This window comes from Chrysemys picta, chromosome 5 (genome assembly GCF_011386835.1).
Source record: "Chrysemys picta bellii isolate R12L10 chromosome 5, ASM1138683v2, whole genome shotgun sequence".
In the NCBI taxonomy this organism is placed as follows: Eukaryota; Metazoa; Chordata; order Testudines; family Emydidae; genus Chrysemys; species Chrysemys picta.
Window position 1 is genome coordinate 144,064,307 of NC_088795.1, and position 22,772 is coordinate 144,087,078.

Here is a 22,772-nt window from a genome sequence, read left to right on the forward strand (position 1 = left end):
ATCCAAACCGTTGGATCTTAAAACAATGAAAAATCAATCAGGTTCTTAAAAGAAGAATTTTAATTAAAGAAAAAAGGTGGAAGGAATACCTCTGTAAGATTAGAATGAAAGGCAATCTCACAGACAATCAGATTCAAAACACAAAGGTTTTCCCTCTGGGCAAAACTTTAAAGTTACACAAAGAACCCACATTTACCCTCCCTCTTATTCGCAGAAGAACTCACAAACAGGAAAATAAAAGTAACCTAACTCATTCCTTCTCTAAATACTCACTACCCTATAGGGGTGGGATGGCTCCTTCTTTCTCTGTCTCCGGCAAAAGCCCACACCCAGCACAGACAAAAGACTTTTTCCCCCTTCCAGATTTTTAAAGTATCTTGTCTCCTTATTGGTCCTTCTGGTCAGGTGTCAGCTAGGTTATGTGAGCTTCTTAACCCTTTACAGGTGTAACCCTTCTGCCCATCTAAGTTGGCAGCAGCAAGGGCCGGGTTCAGTATCTAGGGGTTCCGTTTCAATAATGCAATGCAAAACCAGCTCGAGCCCCCACCCAGTGACCTGGGACAATTACATACCACCCCCCTGGGCGCCTCTAAGAGGCAATACTTCCCCTCTCGCAAGCACAGAGTCTGAGTGTAGCAAAATCCTTTGAATAAAGGAGGGAAACAATGCGGTATCATGTTGGGGAAACACCACAAACAGGATTCATACCGCAAACTATGAGCAAAAGACCCACCCCCAAGTAAGTTTGGCAGTATCCTTTTCCCCTCAGGGTCTTAAGTCCAGCAACCCAAAAAATCACCCAAAGTCCCAAAAGTCCAACACCCCAAAAGTCTCTTGAGTCCAGCAACCCAAAAATCACCCAAAAGTCCAACAAAACAAAGTCTCTGTCCCTGGTCGTTGCAGCCCCAGAGTTCAAAAGTTTATCTGCAGAGTTTTACCTCCCAGCCTGGGTGGAAATGCCCCGCCCCCCCCCGGGGTGTTAAGGGGCACCTTACGTGGTCCAAGGCTGACTGCCCCACCTCCTCGTGGGGTTCTGCTGCAGCCTTCACCGCAAGCCACTCCGCCAGCTGCTCTGCTCCGCTCCACCAGCTGCCCCGCCAACTGCGCCACTCCGCCAGCTGCTCCGCTCCATCAGCCGTCCCGTGAGCCGCTCCAGCCATCCCGCCAACTGCGCCGCTCCGCCAGCTGCTCCGCTCCATCAGCCGTCCCATAAGCCGCTCCGCCAGCTGCTCCGCTCCATCAGCCGTCCCATAAGCCGCTCCGCCAGCTGCTCTGCTCCACCAGCCATCCGGTGAGCCACTCCAGCCGTCCCGCCAACTGCGCTGCTCCACCAGCTGCTCCGCTCCATCAGCCGTCCCGTGAGCCGCTCCAGCCGTCCCGCCAACTGCGCCGCTCCACCAGCTGCTCCGCTCCATCAGCCGTCCCATAAGCCGCTCCGCCAGCTGCTCTGCTCCACCAGCCGTCCCGTGAGCCGCTCTGCTCCACCAACTGTCCCGCCAACTGCACCGCTCTGCCAGCTGCTCAGTCATATAGCTTCAGCCCCCCACCCACTTAACACGGCACTCAGTGATTTCAGCTCCTTATTGATTTCACCTTGTAGTAGGGGAGCCCCAGTGCTGCTGCACCATTGGCCCAAAGCGAGCTCAACATAGCAGCCTGTAACTAGGTTCTTAATGGAATCAAAATTAGCTCTGCTATTCAATAGTGGAGAAAGGAGATAGTGCAATTGATATTTCCAGCCCTCAAAGAGTACCCACACCATCCACTATAAATACCCATCCCTGACCTCTCTCAATTCACTGGGTTTTGGAACCCATGTCCTTTTTCTAGCGAGTGCTACTTAGGTGATGGTGAGACCCTCTGTCATAAAAGAGTTTCATTGTCCTTGATTTACATAATCAGGGTAACAGCACTTTATTCCTCCTGCCCCAATAACAGAGAAACTGGGGATCCCATAGCAGCCAAAGTGACCATTTTGGGCTGCCGTGGGCTCATGCCAGGCGGGTGGGTGTGCCTACGCAACCAAGATCAGCCCCTGAAGTTCTTTTCCAAAACTCGCCACAATTCACCACCAGATGTCAGGGTAGAGCTCATCCTGACTCTGCTTACACAGGTAAAAGAAGAATTAACCCTTAACTGTATGTTTATGACAACATCCTTAGAGGTTTTTAAGGTCAGGCTTGACAAAGCCCTGGCTGGGATGATTTAGTTGGGGTTGGTCCTGCTTTGAGCAGGGGGTTGGACTAGATGACCTCATGAGATCCCTTCCAACCCTGATATTCTATTATTCTAGGATTGTATGAGAAGCAACACACAGTGTCTTTGTTCACACATATTAGTAAGGATATAAGAATATCAAAAGTCAGGGTCCTGCACCCCCCTCTTCTGGCGATTCACCGTGACTCTCAGCCAGCCAGTAAAACAGAAGGTTTATTAGACGACAGGAACACAGTCCCAAGCAGAGCTTGTAGGTACAACCAGGACCCCTCAGCCAGGTCCCTCTGGAGTGGGGGGGGGGGCAGGGAGCTTAGACCCCAACCCTGGGGGGTTCCCTCCATTTCCTCAGCCAGCTTCAAACTGAAACTCCACTGCAGCCGTGTCCTTCCACCCTCCCCCGGCTCCTCCTCCAGCCTTTGTCCAGTTTCCCGGGCAAAGGTGTCACCTGGCCCCATCCCCCTCCCGGCTCAGGTTACAGGCTCAGGTATCGTCCCTCAAATAAAGTCATCCCCTGATATCCCATCCCCCATGCAGACAGTGCCAGTAAAACTAGACGACATTCCCAGGTCAATCCGCCCCGCTCCCTACTGCATCACATCTCTCCCCCCTTGGAGACTGAACTGAGCGGGGTCACTCGGACCAGTGACCTGGGGAAGTTCAGGGCCCCGTCTCTGGGAAAATGCATCCGCTATCAGGTTGTCTCTTCCCTTCACATGGACCACGTCCATGTCATAATCCTGCAGGAGCCGGCTCCACCTCAGGAGCTTGGCGTTGCCTCCTTTCATCTGGTGCAGCCAGGTCAGGGGAGAGTGGTCGGTGTGCACGGTGAAGTGTCGCCCAAAGAGATATGGCTCTAGTTTCTTGAGGGCCCACACCATGGCCAGGCGTTCCTTCTCAATGGCTGCATAGTTTTGCTTCCGGGGTAGCAACTTCTTGCTCAGGTACACGATGGGGTGTCTCTTCCCCTTTTCATCCTCCTGCATTAACACCGCCCCCAGTCCTGTGTCTGAGGTGTCGGTGAACACCATAAAGAGCTTGTCAAAGTCTGGGTTTGCCAGAATTGGGCCACTGACCAGAGCTTCTTTCAGTGCACAGAGAGCCTCCAGCATTGCTTGGTCCAGACCACCTTGTCTGGCTTCCTTTTCTTGCACAGCTCAGTGATGGGGGTGGCTATGGAGCTAAAGTGGGGCACGAACCTCCGATAGTACCCTGCCATCCCAATAAAGGCTTGGACCTGCTTTTTGGTTTGTGGAGCAGGCCAGTCTCTGATCACCTCCACTTTGGCTGGTTCCAGCTTTAGGCAGACACTCCCCACCCGGTGACCTAGGTAGGGTATTTCGGCCATCCCCACCTTGCACTTCTCAGCTTTTACGGTCAGCCCAGCCTCCTGGAGTCGGTCCAGCACTTGTCTAACCTGGGACACGTGGTCCTCCCAGGTCTGGCTAAAGACACAGATGTTATTAATATACGCCACGGTGGTGAAGACGCGGGCCCGCGCCGTGCGGTCATACCAGACCTTCTGCTTCCTCTGGGCTCTGGCCAGATTCTCCTTGGCCAGGCCCATGAGCTCAGCAAGTGTTTTCCAGAAGGTTAGGACTTACTCCACCACTGACTCTTAATTGGGAGTGACCTTTCCCTCCCATTTGTCTTTTATTAGGTTTAGGGGCCCCCTTACCCTCCTGCCATTTAACAGTTCGAAAGGCAAAAACCCAGTAGACTCCTGGGGCACTTCCCTGTACGCGAACAGCAGGTGAGGTAAGTACTTGTCCCAGTCCTGCGGGTGCTGGTTTATAAATGTTTTTAGCATCATTTTTAGCGTTCCGTTGAACCTCTCCACAGCCCATTGGATTGGTGCTCCGGTGCTTGTGGGAGAAATGTGGGGTCCAGCACAGCTGGGCCTCAGTGTATCACCCCCAATCCAATGGGCTGGTGGAGAGGTTTAATAAAAGACAAATGGGAGAATCTGGCCAGAGCCCAGAGGAAGCAGAAGGTCTGGTATGACTACACGGCATGGGCCCGTGCCTATGCCATGGCGTGGACCCACGCCTAGGGGATCAGGTGATGGTTCTCATCCCCATGAGGAAAAACAAACTACAGGCCGCCTGGGAAGGTCCTTTCAAGGTTGTCAAGCAACTAAATGAGGTAAACTATGTGGTGGAGCTGTCGAACCGGGCCCACCACCGCCGGGGGTATCACGTCAATAGGATGAAGCCATATTATGACAGGGGGAATGTGGGTGTTTGACATTTGGGAGGAGCAGGAAAATAACCCTTTAGTAACTCTGTTCCCTGGAACAAAAGCTGGCTCCCCCCTGGAAACAATTCCCCTCTCGGATCGGCTGACCCCGGCCCAGCGAGCTGAGATCAAAGGGGTTGCTGCATCTGTACGGACAGCTCTTTTCCAATCAGCCTGGATGCACTAATCTGACGGTCCACTGGGTGGAGACAGGATCACATCCTCCTATAAAATGCTCCCCCTTCCAAGTCACAGAAAAAACTACACAGGACCTAAAAAAAAAAGGTCAGGAACATGCTGGCTTTGGGGGTGATCCTGCCATTTTCCAACCCTTGGGCCTCGCCCGTGGTGCTGATCCCCAAAAAGGACGGGTCGATCCGGTTCTGTGTGGACTATCGGAAGCTCAATGCCATCACTGTAGCCGATGCCTACCCCATGCCCAGGCCTGACGAGCTCCTAGACAAGCTGGGAGGTGCTCGGTACCTTACCACCGTGGATCTTACAAAGGGCTACTGGCAAGTGCCACTGGATGCAGATGCCAGGTTAAAATCGGCCTTTATCACCCCTCTGGGGCTCTATGAGTTCCTAACCCTGCCCTTCGGCCTCAAGGGAGCGCCGGCCACCTTCCAGCGCCTGGTGGATCAGCTACTGAGGGGGATGGAGAGTTTTGCCGTGGCGTATATTAATAACATCTGTGTCTTTAGCCAGACCTGGCAACGACTGCAACAGCCGTAGTGGATCCAATCCCAGAGACCCAGCCAAAGCCAGTCCCAGAACCGGAACTGGCAACGCAACCAGCACCAAAATTAATTAAATTAATTAAAGAAAAAGGTAAAAATCATCTCTGTAAAATCAGGATGGAAACTAACTTTACAGGGTAATCAAACTTAAAGAGCCCAGAGGAATCCCCTCTAGCCTTAGGTTCAAAGTTACAGCAAACAGAGATAAACACTCTAGCAAAAAGGTACATTTACAAGTTGAGAAAACAAAGATAAAAACTAACACGCCTTGCCTGGCTGTTTACTTACAAGTTTGAAATAGGAGAGACTTGTTCAGAAAGATGGGGAGAACCTGGATTGATGTCTGGTCCCTCTCAGTCCCAAGAGCGAACAACCCCCAAAACAGATGTAAGCAGAGTCAGGATGAGCTCTACCCTGACATCTGGTGGTGAATTATGGCGAGGGTGGAAAAGAACTCCAGGGGCTGATCTTGTTTGCATAGGCACACCCACTCGCCTGGCATGAAACCACAGCAACTCAAAGTGGTTACTTTGGCTGGTGTGGGATCCCCAGTTTCTCTGTTATTGGGGCAGGAAGAATAAAGTTTTGTTACCCTGATTCTGTGAATCAAGGCCAGTGGAACTGTTGTATGACAGAAGGACTGAGTGAGTCATTCACCATTACCTAAGTAGCATTTGCTTGTCAAGGGGCATGGGTTACAAAACCCAGTGAATTGAGAGAGGATGGGTATATGTACCTGATGGTGTGGCTTCCTCCCTCAGGGGGTTGAAACACCAATTGCACTATTTCCTCTCTCCACTGTTGAATGTTGGAGCTAACTTTGATTCCCTTAGGAGTCTAGTTACAGACTGCTGAGCTGAGTTCGCTTTGGGCCAATAGTGCACCAGCACTGGGGCTCCCCTACTACTAGCTGAAATCACTAAGAGCTGAAATCACAAAAGAGCTAAAGCTATCTAAGAGCTGAGATCACTGAGGCTGTGTTAACTAGTGGGGGAGCCTGAAGCTATATTGCTAAGCTAACTTAGCTTAGCGGGGGTGAGCGGAGCGGCTCACAGGTCGGTGAATGGAGCGGCTGGAGGAGCAGCTAGCAGAGCAGAGCCTTGTGGGAGCGGCCCAAGGGACGGCTGGAGCGGAGCGGACCGGAGCGGCGCGGCTCACAGGTCGGTGAGCGGAGCGGCGCAGCTCACAGGTCGGTGAGCGGAGCGGAGCGGCTGCCAGAGCAGTTTGTGGGACTGCGGGTGGAGTGGAGCAGTTCGTGGTGAAGGCTGCAGTGGAACCCCACGGAGAAGCAGCCGGTTGGCCTCGGATCACGTAAGGTGCCCCTTAACACCCTGCTCACCCCCCCCTTTGAACTCTGGGGTTGCACTGATCATGGACAGAGACTTTGGGGGGTTGTTGGACTTTTGGGACTTTTGTGATTCTTGGGTTGCTGGACCCAAGAGACTTTGGGATTGGTGGACTTTTGGGACTTTGGTGATTCTTGGGTCGCTGGTTTCAAGAACCAACGGGAGAGGACACGGCCCAATTTGCTGGGGTGGGTCTTCGCTCATGGTTTGGTCTAAAAACTCTAGTTGTGGTGTTTTTTCCATTTAATGCTGATGTTGTTTACCTCATGTTATTAAACATTTTCTGTTACACTCAGACTCCGTGCTTGCGAGAGGGGAAGTATTGCCTCTTAGAGGTGCCCAGGGGGTGGTATGTAATTGTCCCAGGTCACTGGGTGGGGGCTCGAGCCGGTTTTGCATTGCGTTATTGAAACGGAACCCCTAGATACAGAACCCGGCCCTTGTTGCTGCCAACTTAGATGGGCAGAAGGGTTACACAAAGAACACAAACAAAAGCCTTCCCCCCACCAAGATTTGAAAGTATCTTGTCCCCTTATTGGTCCTTTGGGTCAGGTGTCAGCCAGGTTACCTGAGCTTCTTAACCCTTTACAGGGAAAAGGATTTTGGAGTCTCTGGCCAGGAGGGATTTTATAGTACTGTACACAGGAGGGCTGTTACCCTTCCCTTTATATTTATGACAGGGACACAGACAAGGCTCTGTGGTGTCAGAGCTGAGGAAGGTGTGCAGAGGGAGGGGGTGCAGGTTCTGGGAGGGAGTTTGGGGATGGGAGGGGTGCAGAGGGATGGGGTGCAGGGATGAGGGCAGTGGGTTGTGGCTGCAGATGAGGGGTTTGGGGTGTGGGAGGGGCTCAAGGCGAGAGTAGGAGTGTGGGGGGTGAGGGCTCTGTCTGGGTCTGGGAATGGGACGTTTGAGGTGTGGGAGGGGCTCAAGGCGAGAGTAGGAGTGTGGGGGGTGAGGGCTCTGGCTGGGAATGGGAGGTTTGGGGTGTGGGAGGGGCTCAGGGCGAGAGTAGGGGTGAGGGCTCTGTCTGGGTCTGGGAATGGGAGGTTTGGGGTGTGGGAGGGGCTCAGGGCGAGAGTAGGGGTGAGGGCTCTGTCTGGGTCTGGGAATGGGAGGTTTGGGGTGTGGGAGGGGCTCAGGGTGAGAGGAGGAGTGGGGGGGTGAGGGCTCTGGCTGGGGCTGGGAATGGGAGGTTTGGGGTGTGGGAGAGGCTGGGGCAAAGGGTTGGGGTGTGGGGGATGAGGGATCTGGCTGGGACTGGGGATACGGTGTTTGGGGTGCTGGAGGGGCTCAGGGCGAGAGTAGGGGTGAGGGCTCTGTCTGGGTCTGGGAATGGGAGGTTTGGGGTGTGGGAGGGGCTCAGGGCGAGAGTAGGAGTGTGGGGGTGTGAGGGCTCTGTCTGGGTCTGGGAATGGGAGGTTTGGGGTGTGGGAGGGGCTCAGGGTGAGAGCAGGAGTGGGGGGGTGAGGGCTCTGGCTGGGGCTGGGAATGGGAGGTTTGGGGTGTGGGAGAGGCTGGGGCAAAGGGTTGGGGTGTGGGGGATGAGGGATCTGGCTGGGACTGGGGATACGGTGTTTGGGGTGCTGGAGGGGCTCAGGGCGAGAGTAGGGGTGAGGGCTCTGTCTGGGTCTGGGAATGGGAGGTTTGGGGTGTGGGAGGGGCTCAGGGCGAGAGTAGGAGTGTGGGGGGGTGAGGGCTCTGTCTGGGTCTGGGAATGGGAGGTTTGGGGTGTGGGAGGGGCTCAGGGCGAGAGTAGGAGTGTGGGGGGGTGAGGGCTCTGTCTGGGTCTGGGAATGGGAGATTTGGGGTGTGGGAGGGGCTCAGGGTGAGAGTAGGAGTGTGGGGGGGTGAGGGCTCTGTCTGGGAATGGGAGGTTTGGGGTGTGGGAGGGGCTGAGGGTGAGAGTAGGAGTGTGTGGGGAGGGGGAGGGCTCTGTCTGGGTCTGGGAATGGGAGGTTTGGGTGTGGGAGGGGCTCAGGGCGAGAGTAGGAGTGTGTGGGGGGTGTGGGCTCTGGCTGGGAATGGGAGATTTGGGGTGTGGGAGGGGCTCAGGGCGAGAGTAGGAGTGTGTGGGGGGTGTGGGTTCTGGCTGGGAATGGGAATGGGAGGTTTGGGAGGGGCTCAGGGTGAGAGTAGGAGTGGTGGGGGTGAGGGCTCTGTCTGGGGCTGGGAATGGGAGGTTTGGGGTGTGGGAGGGGCTCAGGGCGAGAGTAGGGGTGAGGGCTCTGTCTGGGTCTGGGAATGGGAGGTTTGGGGTGTGGGAGGGGCTCAGGGTGAGAGCAGGAGTGGGGGGGTGAGGGCTCTGGCTGGGGCTGGGAATGGGAGGTTTGGGGTGTGGGAGAGGCTGGGGCAAAGGGTTGGGGTGTGGGGGATGAGGGATCTGGCTGGGACTGGGGATACGGTGTTTGGGGTGCTGGAGGGGCTCAGGGCGAGAGTAGGGGTGAGGGCTCTGTCTGGGTCTGGGAATGGGAGGTTTGGGGTGTGGGAGGGGCTCAGGGCGAGAGTAGGAGTGTGGGGGTGTGAGGGCTCTGTCTGGGTGTGGGAGGGGCTCAGGGTGAGAGTAGGAGTGTGGGGGGGTGAGGGCTCTGTCTGGGTCTGGGAATGGGAGGTTTGGGGTGTGGGAGGGGCTCAGGGTGAGAGTAGGAGTGTGGGGGGGTGAGGGCTCTGTCTGGGTCTGGGAATGGGAGGTTTGGGGTGTGGGAGGGGCTCAGGGCGAGAGTAGGAGTGTGTGGGGGTGTGGGCTCTGGCTGGGAATGGGAGATTTGGGGTGTGGGAGGGGCTCAGGGCGAGAGTAGGAGTGTGGGGGGGGTGTGGGTTCTGGCTGGGAATGGGAGATTTGGGGTATGGGAGGGGCTCAAGGCGAGAGTAGGAGTGTGGGGGGGGTGAGTGCTCTGTCTGGGTCTGGGAATGGGAGGTTTGGGGTGTGGGAGGGGCTCAGGGCGAGAGTAGGAGTGTGGGGGGGTGAGGGCTCTGTCTGGGTCTGGGAATGGGAGGTTTGGGAGGGGCTCAGGGTGAGAGTAGGAGTGGTGGGGGTGAGGGCTCTGTCTGGGTCTGGGAATGGGAGGTTTGGGGTGTGGGAGGGGCTCAGGGCGAGAGTAGGAGTGTGGGGGGGTGAGGGCTCTGTCTGGGTCTGGGAATGGGAGGTTTGGGAGGGGCTCAGGGTGAGAGTAGGAGTGGTGGGGGTGAGGGCTCTGTCTGGGTCTGGGAATGGGAGGTTTGGGGTGTGGGAGGGGCTCAGGGTGAGAGTAGGAGTGGTGGGGGTGAGGGCTCTGTCTGGGTCTGGGAATGGGAGGTTTGGGGTGTGGGAGAGGCTGGGGCAAAGGGTTGGGGTGTGGGGGATGAGGGCTCTGGCTGGGACTGGGGATAAGGTGTTTGGGGTGCTGGAGGGGCTCAGGGCGAGAGTAGGGGTGAGGGCTCTGTCTGGGTCTGGGAATGGGAGGTTTGGGGTGTGGGAGGGGCTCAGGGCTGGGGTAGAGGGTTGAGGGTGCAGTGGGGGGGTGAAAGCTCTGACTGAGGGTGTGGGCTCTGGGGTGGGGCAGGGCTGGGGATGAGTTTAGGGTGCAGACAGGCTGCTCCGGGACAGGGCCAGAGAGGAGGACTCCCCCCAGCCCTTTCCCTGCCGGCAGCAGCGAGCTCTGGGGGAGGAGCCCCCCTTCCCCGCCCCCCCCAGCAGCACATTCACCCCCACCACTGTCACTGCATGTGCTCCTAGGGCCCCTCTCAGGTCCAGGAATCTCCCTCGCCTCCCCTGTGGTGGGTGCCGGGAGGTGCTGCGTGCGCCTCCTCCCTGCTGTTGCCCCTGACTCACTGGGGGTGAGGGATGGGGCTGCCCCTTGCCCAGCATGGGGCAGGAGTAGTGACTGCGGGTTGGAGGGCCCCCTGTGCTGCTGGAGGGTCCTGCCAGAAAAGGGAAGGGTCTGAGGGGAAGGGCAGGCTCAGAGTCAGTCTGCCCTGGCAGTCGAGATGGGGGGCGCTAGGACCCTGCAGCAGCAGTTGCTGCAGAGGAAAGACAGGGACTCTCTGCTCCAGCCGGGGGGAGGGGGGAGCAAGTCGGGGCTGGGAGACACTCGGGGGAGGCGGCAGGTGGGGCCAGGGGGGAGATCACCCGGGTTATAAATATCTCCGTGCCAGCAACATTTTTTTTTCTCTACTGTTTTCTGCGCACCTCGGCTTTGTGTGCCCGAGGCAAGTGCCTCACTCGCCTCGTCCTTGTTACGGCACTGACTGGGGCTGGCCCGATTCCCAATAAAGCAGGGGCCATCCCAGGTGTGGGTCAAAGAGTGCTCCTTTGCTGAAAACTTTCTGTACATTACTGGTTGGCCTAGTTCCCATATCAAAGGAGGTTTTCCCCAGCCTAGTTTGTTGTCTGTGTATTGCTGTACTATGCCTAGCTGTGTTGCCACTTGCTTGTGCAAAGCAGCTATTGTCTCTGCTACGGTTTGTACCCATTCATCCGTTACCCGCTTCCCTTCCCAGGCACTAGGCAGTTCCACTCCCTGTGACGTTATGAGTATGATATAATATCTCATTGAAAGATGACAGTCCAGAATTATGTCACAGACTGACCTGACCTATGGCCGAACTGTAGAGACTGGTTAGGAAGATCTGTAAATGAATAGAGCTTTGAAATGCAGCCGGCATTGTTAGAGGTAGAAGGGGAGGTGTTTGCTCAATCTTGTGATGTAAGCAAACAAGTCTTGTCTATCGCTGTAGCTTTGATTCAAAGATCAAAAAAGGAGTATTAATATTTAGGAAGATACTGGAGTGAAATAGTATTATTGTCTCTATGTCTCTCTGAAAGTTGTAGTAACCTGTATCTGAACTGTTTAATGGATAAATTACCCTGTGCTAATTGCCAGGATGTTTGGAAGAAGAGTTAAGCCTATTGTTTTCTCAGGCCAAAAGGCTGCTGGAAATGTATAAGAACCTTGGGACATGATCCTTCTTCATCTCAGATCTGCTTTGGGTTTCAAGAGGGGGAAGGCTTCAGCCACAAGGATTGAGGTCCCCAGTCATTGACTGGAGTCACCCTGAATATGGACATTGGACTATAACCTATGGACTATTTCTAAAAGGACTTTTGGCAACTACAGGCTCATCTCTGCTACGCATCTGAACCTCAAGAATTGAATTCAAGTCTGTCTGTAGATTGATCTTTTAACCAGCACTCTCTCTCTTTTCTTTTTTAATAAATTTTAGTTTAGTTAATAAGAATTGGCTATTAGCGTGTATTTTGGGTAAGATCTAAGTTATAATTGGACCTGGGTGTGTCCAGTTATATCCTTTGGGGCTGGAAGAACCTTTTCTTTTATATGATGAGATCAGATTTTCCGTAATCATCATCATATCTGACGGGTGTGTCTGGACGGAGGCCTGAGGCTGGGCACTTTAAGGGAACTGCGTTGTTTGGATGTCTGAGTAACCAGTGAGGTAATACAGGAGCTGTTCTGTGCTGGTTGGTAAATCTAAGTATTGGAAGATCCACCAGCGTTTGGGGTTTGTCTGTCCTGTTCTGTTTGCAGTTCACCCTGATCGAATGACCTCAGCTGGCTCCCACGGGCAGCATCATCACAGTGGCGGCGTCGTGCTTGGATCCACAGAACCAGGTCAATGAAGCTCTGGGTCAGAACCCCGCGCTATCCACATTTGAATGTTGGGATTGAGAGTTTGGTGGGTTAAAGAGCAGTTGCAATGGGTGAGCAAAGAGCATATGAGGCCTTGGCAAAAAAGCCCTGGAAGGTTTGTGTTCAGAAAAGGGATAAGCTTTAGAAAGAAAGCTACAAATGAAGAACTGAGAGATCTGTTAATGGCCAGTGATCCGGAGGCAGGAGCACAGCCCTTACCTGAGGCTACAGAAGCTGCAGAAGCCATTAGAATGCAAAAGGCAGCAAGTAAACTGCAAGCCCTGGAAGACACCTGATATCTGCTGGGAGAGCAATACAGCAGTGCACACACAATCCAGGAAGTTTTTGGAAAGTGTAGGGGACAATTTTCTGGTGAAAGTGCTGGAGGAACCAACTAGGGGCAGAGCTCTTCTAGACCTGCTGCTCACAAACCGGGAAGAATTAGTAGGGGAAGCAAAAGTGGATGGGAACCTGGGAGGCAGTGACCATGAGATGGTCGAGTTCAGGATCCTGACACAAGGAAGAAAGGAGAGCAGCAGAATACGGACCCTGGACTTCAGAAAAGCAGACTTTGACTCCCTCAGGGAACAGATGGGCAGGATCCCCTGGGAGAATAACATGAAGGGCAAAGGGGTCCAGGAGAGCTGGCTGTATTTTAAAGAATCCTTATTGCGGTTGCAGGAAAAAAACATCCCAATGTGTAGAAAGAACAGTAAATATGGCAGGCGACCAGCTTGGCAGGTGACCAGCTTGGCTAAACAGTGAAATCCTTGCTGATCTTAAACCCTGCCCGTAGCATTCCCTTTTGTGATCTGGGGTAGTGAAAGCATGTTGTCTGCACAACAGGGCTTTTTTTTCTTTTTCTTTTTTCCCCCCTTTAAGTTAAAATACATTTGTGGTTTTCTTACAGTATTAAACAGTACCCATTTCCAAGTGGGGGGCCTTTGCAGATATCAATGAATGTCTTGGGGCTTGGTTGTTTTTTAAAAACATGTTTCTTTCATGCTTAAAGTTTGGGAGTGGGGTTGTTTCCTAGAAAGAATGACCCATAGCATTCATCCAACTCCTGGGCTGTATTTAAACTGTCCAATAGCATTCCACCAACTCCTGGGTCTTTTAAACTGGCCAATAGTGCTCTACCAACCCCAGGGGTTATATTTAAACTGTCCAATAGCATCCCACCAACTCCTGGGTCTTTTAAACTGGCCAATAGTGCTCTACCAACCCCAGGGATTATATTTAAACTGTCCAATAGCATTCCACCAACTCCTGGGTCTTTTAAACTGGCCAATAGTGCTCTACCAACCCCAGGGGTTATATTTAAACTGTCCAATAGCATTCCACCAACTCCTGGGTCTTTTAAACTGGCCAATAGTGCTCTACCAACCCCAGGGGTTATATTTAAACTGTCCAATAGCATCCCACCAACTCCTGGGTCTTTTAAACTGGCCAATAGTGCTCTACCAACCCCAGGGGTTATATTTAAACTGTCCAATAGCATCTGTGAATTCCTGAGGTTTAATTTCATTTCATATTAAGCAGAACTCACCATCCACCCCCACCCACCCCTTACTATGGGTGCACTCCCATCAAATGTAACCCTATAGCAACAAGGGTAAGTAATTGCAGCCACCCTGGCTATTCAGTGAGGGGTGTGAGTGGTTAAACCCATTCAGTTCAACAGACTAAGCATAGCTCAGTGGTTTGAGCATTGCCCCCCTGGGATCTGGGGCAAAATCAATATTTGGTCCTGCTAGTGAAGGCCGTTCTATGAGATAGGTATATCTCTATATTAACTCTATTGTACTCAAACGCATGTCTGAACTAACACTTTTAGGATTTTTTCCCCCCTACCGCAACATACATTTCAGCTTTTTGCTATAAATGGGTCTCTTTTACACACACACACACACACACACACACACACACACACACACACACACACACACACACACACACACACACTAATTCTCACAAACAATTTATCTATTTTTATTTAAAAGACATACAGCTCCTTGAAAACAAACCAAGATGCTTCATTAAAACTTTTTTAGCTCACTTAAGGGCAAAGGCCTTCTAACAAAACACAGATAGTCAGAAAAACCTTTTTTTTTTTAATATACAGCTACCAAGTTTTATATCTCATGTTTGTCCCCTCACGATTCTCTAACTTAATCCTTTTAGATTTCTTACAAATAGTCTTTTTCTTAAGCAGGGTTCTGTAACTTTTTGTGTGGACTAGACGGTCAATATAATGCTGTAAGCAGGTTGTGATGTTATTGACATAAACTGGGACCATATAGATCATTGTTGCAACCAAGGTCCTGTAGTGGCACCCAAATCTTGTATAAAGGGAGTCAAATGGGGTGTCTAAGACAAGGTTATGGTTTACTGGTTATGATTATGCTGTCTATATGTGTGTATCAATTTTATAGTTGAAGTTATGAATATTGGCTCTATACTGTCTGTATGGCAAACTTATGCTATGCTTCTGGGTGACATCGCAGACAAACTGGTGTTAGCTCTGCCTAGCCTGCTTGATGGCCCATTAAGGACCATCAGCTATACAATGGACCCATTGAGAGAAGGCAAATATGCCTTCAGACTCAGCAAAGTATGCAGGAACTGGCCCATGTGACTCCAGACTCCATTTTGCTGTAATTTTCTACAGTAAGGACAAAGAGGTGATCTTACACCTGGAAAAGACTATATAAGGCTGATGCCTCATCTCCATTTTGTCTTCAATCCTGCTTCTTACCTCTGGAAGGACTTTGCTTCAAGCTGAAACTTTGAACAAAGGACTGAGGACCCATCCCAGCGGGGGATGTATTCCAGAGACTTAATTTGAACCTGCAGTTTATTCCATCATTGCTGCAAGCCTGAACCAAGAACTTTGCCATTACTGTATGTAATTGATTCTATTTAACCAATTCTAGCTCTCATCTCTATCTTTTTCCATTTATGAATAAACCTTTAGATTTTAGATTCTAAAGGATTGGCAACAGCGTGATTTGTGGGTAAGATCTGATTTGTATATTGACCTGGGTCTGGGGCTTGGTCCTTTGGGATCAGCAGAACCTTTTTTCTTTTACTGCGGTATTGGTTTTCATAACCATTTGTCCCCATAAGGAGTGGTACTGGTGGTGATACTGGGAAACCGGAGTGTCTAAGGAAATTGCTTGTGAGACTTGCGGTTAGCCAGTGGGGTGAGACCAAAGTCCTCTTAGTCTGTCTGGTTTGGTTTGCCTTAGAGGTGGAAAAACCCCAGCCTTGGGCTGCAACTGCCCTGTTTGAGCAATTTGTCCTGAGTTGGCACTCTCAGTTGGGTTCTGCCAGAGCCGCATTGTCACAGTGGTGTAGTCGTGCTTGGATCCACAGAACCAGGTCAATTAAGCTTTGGGTCAGAACCCCGCGCTGTCCAAATTTGAATTTCGGGATTGAGAGTTTTGTGGGTTAAAGAGCTGCTGCAATGGCTGAGCAAAGAGCATATGAGGGACTTGGCAAAAAAGCCCTGAAAGATTTGTGTTCAGAAAAGAGGATAAGCTTTAGAAAGAAAGCTACAAAAGAAGAACTGAGAAATCTGTTAATAGCCAGTGATCAGGGAGCAAAAGCACAGCCCTTACCTGAGGCTACAGAAGATGCAGAAAAAATTAGAGTGCAAAAGGCAACAAATAAACTGCAATTTGAGCATGAACAGAAGCTAGCAGATCTTCGATTGCTGGAGAAGCAGAAAATAGCGGAATTAGAGAAAGAAGCCGATCAAAGAATGAAGGAGGCTGATGAGAGAGAGAAGAGAGAGCCCGTAAGGGGCGTCTAGAGCTGTTCGCTGCTGAGCAGGAGACTCACAAGATGGAACAGGAGACGGCCAGACTTCAGCTCCAAGTAATGGAAGAGCGGAGAAAGTCATCCCCTCCTGGTACTCCACTTCCACCCCGCCATGAGAAAAACTGGGAAAGGATGTGTCCCATTTACAATGATACTGAGGATACAGAGGAGTTTTTGTCTACCTTTGAACACCTTTGCAATCTGTACCAGATCCCCGAGGGTCAGCGAATGCCTGTCCTGCTGACCAGACTGACTGGAAAAGCCAGGGAGGTATTTAATGAATTGGGGGAACAAGAAGCCTTGGATTATGGGCGGTTTAAGGATTCTGTGTTAAGGCGGTTCAAGGTTACTCCAGAGTTAAGTTTAGAGAGTTTAAAATGTCTAAGGATTGTACTTTTGTAGAATGTGCTCATAAGCTGATGGGTTTTGTTAAAAAGTGGGTTATGGGAGCTAAGGCGCATGGGAGTTTTGAAAAACTGCTGGATTTAATAACTTTGGAACAGTTCTTAGACATTGTGCCTGACAATGTGAGAGCAGCTGTGTGTGACAGGGACCCTGAGTCAGTCCTACGGGCAGCAGAGATTGCGGATGCCCATATCCAAAACAGGGCTCGAGAAGGGTGTAAAACCCCGGGGAAAACTAATCACCATTCTCCCCAGTTCAAGAGGAGGGAAGGATTTAAAAGTAAACCTGACTCTTCTAAAGGAGTTTAACGGGGCCCGGAGGGTAGGAACTCACATCCCAGGACGGAACAGGTTACATGCTATCACTGGTATGCTGGGCCACATGAGACCAGACTGCCCGACACTGAAGGGCAGCCCAAAGCCAGCAACCCCAAATGCCACAGCAAATGCTAACCCTGGTGTTATAAACTCAGAGGCAAGCCACACAGAGCCCAGCTCTATTGTCCTGTGTGCAAATGCTGTTTCTGTGGTCTCTGAAGAATTTGACCTTAAAACTCAGGTTTCCTTGCCAGGGTTGCCTGGTTCTTTAGGGGTCAGGGGTCAACTAGGAACCACTGAGCAAATGGGGGTGAGTCTGATCCCGGCCGGCTCAGCTCCAGGGGTGAAGTTCAGATCCAGGGGACCCAGGCGGCTGTGGGGAAGGTGGAGCCCTTGGGGTAACAATAATCCCAAGCCAGCACAAGAACAGTGTCACGCATGTGAGACTTTTCCTCCAAGCTCAGTTTATTTTTTAACCCAAAAGGTAAAAAAGTAGCAACTTGCTGGGAGTTAATTAACAAGCCAGGCAAAGCTCCCAGCGGCTGAGCAGGCAGGCGAAGAATCGCCCCCCCTGAGCCTTCAGCGAGACCCTGGAATCTCGTATCGGTAATAGAAGACGGAGAACTGCAGGAAGCTGGCGAGGAGCGATGGGGACCTCTGCGAGACCCTCCGGAAGCCCATGCTCTCGTACAGCTGCTGGGCTGAGTACTGAACCATGGTGGTGTTCAGCACGACCGCACTGTACCCGCGTTCCTGGGCGAAGCGGATGACCGTCCTGCAGAGCGCCTTGGCGATGCCCCGGCCCCGGTGCTCCCTCCCCACAGACATACGCTTCAGTTCCAGGGCGCACCCCCTTTCTGACGGGTCCTCGGGTAGGACGGCCCCCACCATGCCCACCACCGCCCCCTCAGCCTCTGCCACCCAGAGACAAGAGTCTGCTGCCTCCAGGTAGGTTCTCCGGATGTCCAGTAGGTTGTTGTGAAGAAACTGCTGGGCGTAATCGTTCCAGAGAGACCGGATGTAAAACCAGGCCCCAGTGAGACCGAGCAGGAGAGCCAGGAGGGAGATCAGGAGGGACTCGGAGGCTGCGAGCACCACCAGGAACAGGCCCAGGAAGTGCAGCTGGGCCTGGGGACACTTCAGCATGTAGATGAACGCAGCAGGAGTGTGCTCCATAATCCCACGTCCGAACATGGTGCACACGGCCTCGTAGTCACCGTCCTCGTAGTGCCGGATGCGGTACGGGGCCATGGGGCCGCTCAGCCCAGGCACCCTAGGGCAGACAGAGATTAAACCAGGGGAGCGGGTTGGGACATTGCTGATCCACCGGCCACTTCCCGCAGTGCCCCTGGCTTCTCGCTGCACTGGGCTCCCCCCACCCTCACTGACTCCTGGCAAACACCTTCCACGCCTCCACCCACCGCCCTGCCATCTAATCACCCCCACTCCCAGCTACCTCAGCACCCACCCATCAGCCCTGCCCTGCGAGAGGAGCACCAGGAACGGGTCGGGGACGGGGGGAGACTTTCTCTCGCAGGGGCTCAGGGTAGAGGGGCTGTGGGGGCAGGACAGGGGGCTTCACTAGGTGGACACTGCCCCTTTAAATGCCAGCGCTAGCTGGCGACAGGCTGGCCGTGGAGGTTCCATGCCCCACGCTCTCAGCAGCTCCCCAGACTAACGGGCTGTGATCCCGTCTGGAAGGGGACGGCAGGTGTTTGTGGATCAGCCTCTCCCGCTCCCCCAGATCCACACCCAGAGCAGCTTGCAGTGCAGTGATCCCGTCACCCTCGTCCCCTTGCCCAGCGCGGTACCTACCCAGCGGGGGTGCAGCGCTGCTCAGGAAGACCTGCTGACCTTGCAGGAGTGTTGGGAGCAGATCCCTAGATCCCGAGTCCCCGGAGATTCCACGCTCGGGAGCAGAAGAGGTTTCCTGGACTCGTGGGAGAAGATACTCACTCTGTATCTGGGGCCTTTGCCCCATGCTGCTGGGGGGGATAGCTCAGTGGTTTGAGCATTGGCCTGCTAAACCCAGGGTGGTGAGTTCAATCCTTGAGGGGGTCACTTGGGGATCTGGGGCAAAATCAGTACTTGGTCTTGCTAGGGGGCTGGACTCAATGACCTTTTAAGGTCCCTTCCAGTTCTAGGAGATAGGATATCTCCATTAATTTATAAAAACAAAGGACAATAACCATCAGCTGGGACCAAGCCCACAGGAAGCTCCTCAACTCCATGGGGCACTTCCTGGATTCCCTATTCCTCCTCTGCTCTTTCACCTTCCCCAGCAAGGAGCAGGGCAGGGGGACCAGCCCTGGGATGGGAGGGGAAGCCTGGGCAGCAGGAGGGGTTGGGAGACCCCAGAGGGGGCAGGTGTTGGCTGGATAGAGAGGAACGAAGGGGTGGGACGGAAGGGGTGGGAGCCCCAGCGCTTGGGCCATAGAACAAGGCACAACGGCCCATGCTGCCCGGGACGGCCCAGACTCGCTTACCCTGCCTGGCACTGCCAGCTACACAGCCGGGGCCTCCCGTCCTCCCTGGGCATTGGCCAACAGCCCTCAGTGTGTCCAGCTCCGTGCACCATGGCAGGCACACAGCTCGGGGATTGTTTTAAGGCACGAACGGCCATAAACCTCCTGCACGGCCACTTCGCCAGGCCCCCCGGAGCGTTCATTGGGCAGTTTGATTGGTCTCCCCCAGCCAGTGATCACAACGAACAGAAAAACATTCGGGAAATTCTCCCCGGCCTTGTCGTGGGCGTACGTGAGCCGAACCCAGCCCCCGCAGGAGGCCAGCAGCCATCCCAGGCAGCTGCCGGGTGGTGAGTTGGGCACTGACCCGGGAGCCTGGCACTGCTGGTGATGGGGGCAGGCTGCTCAGTGCCTCCCTTTGCACACCTGGCCTTACACACTTTGGTGCAAAGCTCTGTGGATCTAACACTTCCCTGGGGAGACCCCGGATGGCCTGACTCCCAGCCATGGGCTCTAACCACAGGCCCCTCGTGCTGCTCAGAAGCTCGGCTGCTCTGGGGCATGGTGAGCGACGGCTGCTCTCGGGGAAATGCTCCATGCCCGGCACAGGGGAGGGCCTGACGTGCGCCGGATCCCCTCGGTTCGGCCTGGCCCTTACACACCCAGGCACCGCGGGAAGCTCTGGAGAGGGAGCGCAGCAGTCACTGCTCGCCCGCTCACACCTGTTCTGCTGCCTGGCTGGGCAGGACGCCTGGGTTCTCTCCCCTGCTCTCAGAACACCCTGGGCTCCAAAGCTCAGTGTAGCCGCGGCTTGGCCAGCCAGTCCCCAGGAACAGCCCCCACCTCCACGGCCCCTGCATGGGCACTGCGGGCTGGCCAGCTCAGGGCCTTGGAAGCGGTTTCAGTCCCTGCTTTTGCAGCCGAGGAGGAAACGCTCCCAGCTGCAGCCAGGAGCAAAGCCTGTTCCTCTCCCGAGCAGCCCCTTAGCACCATGGCCAGGGCCGGCTCTGGCTTTTTTGCCGCCCCAGGCAAAAAAGCCTCCCATTGCCCCCCCCACCCCCGCCGCCCACGGGGAGCGTGGCAGGGGAGGGCGCCAAGCCCGGCTGGAGCGCCGGGGGGAGGGTGGCGAGCCCGCCGCGGCTTCGCTGGTGGCCAGAGTGCCGGGGTGAGGTCGGAGGGCCCGGCTGCAGCTCCGCTGTCCCCGGCGGCCAGAGCGCTGCGGGCAGGGCGGCGAGCCCAGTCGTGGCCCCGCTCTCGGGCCGGAGCACCGCGCCGCCCCCCTCCAGGTGCCACCCCAAGCACATGCTTGGTGGGCTGGTGCCTGGAGCCGGCCCTGACCATGGCACAGGGCCCCCCAGGCCAGCCATCATTCTGTGGCTGTGCAAACCCCCAGGCTGCAGCGACACTCTGCAGTGTCCCCAACCCCCTCTCCCAGCTGCAGAACTCAGCTGTGCACAGACCCAGCCAGGCGCCTCCCAGCCGGAGGGAAAGCCCCCCACTTCCAGCCAGGAGCTCCAGAGCAGCGGTGATACAACCGCTAGCTGCCCAGAGCCGAGATGTAGCCGCCCTCCCCGGGAATCCAGCCAGCTGGCAGGGCCCAGGCTGCTTAAAGGGAAAGCAGGCTTTAGAGAGAGCCTGACGCAGGCAGCTCTGCCTGGGGGGACAGGACGGGGTCTTTGCAACAGTTCAGCTTTCCCCCGACAGCCGCACTCCAGCAATAAGCTGCTCCCCCCCCCACGCACTCCAGAGCCCCCCCCTCTAACTGCTTCCCTCCTTGCTGGCGGAAGCTCAAGCTGGTTCCTGGGCGTGGAAGCAGATTACAGCTGTGTCTCGTCGCCTTTGCATGGCACCAAACGAGCTGCTCTGTGGCTGGGAGTCCCCATCTCTGTAAGGGGATCACAGCACGACCCCCCCGCCAGCGGCCGAGGCACATTCCCTGGGGGTCAGGCCTCGGCCACTTCACGCAGCAGCTAACAGCCAGAAGCCAGGCTGTGTGGGCTAGTGGCTGGGGCAGTGGGCTAGCATGCAGGAGACCGGGGCTACCCCAGCTCTGCCCCGACCTGCTGCGGGATGTCGGCTCAGTCCCTTCCCCTCCCTGGGCCTGTTTCCCCTCAGCCCTTTGCCTGGGGCTTCTCTCTGGACTGGGAGCTGCTGGGGGCAGAGCCTGTCTGGCTGTGTGTGTGCACCACAATGGGGTGACCAGGGTCTGCGGGGGTCACACACTCAACGAATAGTGTCGGTTGCAGGTGTAACTGGGGTGGGGGTGGGGGATGTGAGCAAACTGGAGTCACAGCTCTTCCCCCCCCCCAGTTCCTCTTGCCCAGATACGGGGGATGGGCACTCAGCAAATGGAAAGAACAATGGAACCTCCCCCGGGTTATTGGCATCCCACGTGAGCTCGCTGAAGGCCAGTTGATGCGAAGCTCTGGTACCAGCTCTGCGCCGGAGAGACATCCCTGATGCTGCGGGTACTGCAGAAACGCTCCAGGCTGCGCCAGGGCTGTCTGTGGGGCAGGGACATTTTATAGTGGGGGGCTGAAAGCCAGTGAAACTACCCCCAAAGTTTTTACCTCGCACCCCACTTAGTCCTGTCTGCGCCCTTTCCCCCACTCTCCCCAGAGCTGAGGCTGGGAGCAGGGTGGTGTCTCCGGGAGAGGGGTGTGTGTTATAACTGTAATATAATATCTCATTGACAGATGACAGGGCCAGAAAGAGTTAATTAAACTGACCTGACCCATGGCCGGAGTTTAGAAACTGGTTAGGAAGATCTGTAAATGAATAGAGCTTTGAAATGCAGGCTGCATTGTTAGAGGTAGAAGGGGAGGTGTTTGCTCAGGGCTTGTGATGTAAGCAAACAAGTCTTGTCTATTGCTATAGCTTTGATTCAAAGATCAAAAAAGGAATATTAACATTTAGGAAGACACTTGAGGGAAATAGTATCATTGTCTCTATGTCTCTTTGAAGGTTGTGGTAACCTGGATCTGAACTGTTTAATGGATAAATTACCCTGTGCTAATTGCCAGGATGTTTGGAAGAAGAGTTAAGCCTATTGTTTTCTCAGGCCAAAAGGCTGCTGGAAATGTATAAAAACCCTGAGACATGATCCTGCTTCATGTCAGATCTGCTTTGGGTTTCAAGAGGGGGAAACCTTCAGCCATAAGGATTGAGGTCCCCAGTCATTGACTGGAGTCATCCTGAATATGGACATTGGACTATAACCTATGGACTATTTCTAAAAGGACTTTTGGCAACTACAGGCTCAAGAATTGAATTCAAGTCTGTCTGTATATTGATCTTTTAACCAGCACGCTCTCTTTTCTTTTTTAATAAATTTTAGCTTAGTTAATAAGAATTGGCTATAGTGTGTATTTTGGGTAAGATCTAAGTTATAATTGGACCTGGGTGTGTCCAGTTATATCCTTTGAGGTTGGAAGAACCTTTTCTTTTCTATGATGAGATCAGATTTTCCGTAATCATCATCATATCTGACGTGTGTGTCTGGACGGAGGCCTGAGGCTGGGCACTTTAGGGGGACTGCGTTGTTTGGACTCTGAGTAACCAGTGAGGTAACACAGAGGCTGTTTGGAGCTGGTTGGT

General features: G+C 53.9%; 2 protein-coding genes across 2 annotated transcripts in view; both read right to left on the minus strand.

Annotated features, from left to right (window-relative positions):
• Window positions 1-18,659, minus strand: part of LOC135984057 (N-acetyltransferase 8-like) — a 436,601-nt gene extending 417,942 nt beyond the window's left edge. The window contains exon 1 of the mRNA XM_065598455.1: window positions 18,526-18,659. The gene's annotated coding sequence lies outside the window, so the exon portion shown is untranslated. The remainder of the gene's footprint in view (window positions 1-18,525) is intronic.
• Window positions 17,155-18,530, minus strand: LOC122173194 (N-acetyltransferase family 8 member 3-like). Its single transcript, XM_065598454.1, has one exon. The coding sequence runs from the start codon at window positions 17,959-17,961 to the stop codon at window positions 17,290-17,292; it is 672 nt and encodes a 223-aa protein (XP_065454526.1). The 5' UTR covers window positions 17,962-18,530; the 3' UTR covers window positions 17,155-17,289.
• Window positions 18,660-22,772: the final 4,113 nt, after the last annotated feature.

What these genes read in the sequence shown, in the direction of transcription:
- LOC122173194 (XM_065598454.1), bottom strand. Translation starts at nt 17,961, where the DNA reads ATGGCCCCGTACCGCATCCGGCACTACGAGGACGGTGACTACGAGGCC.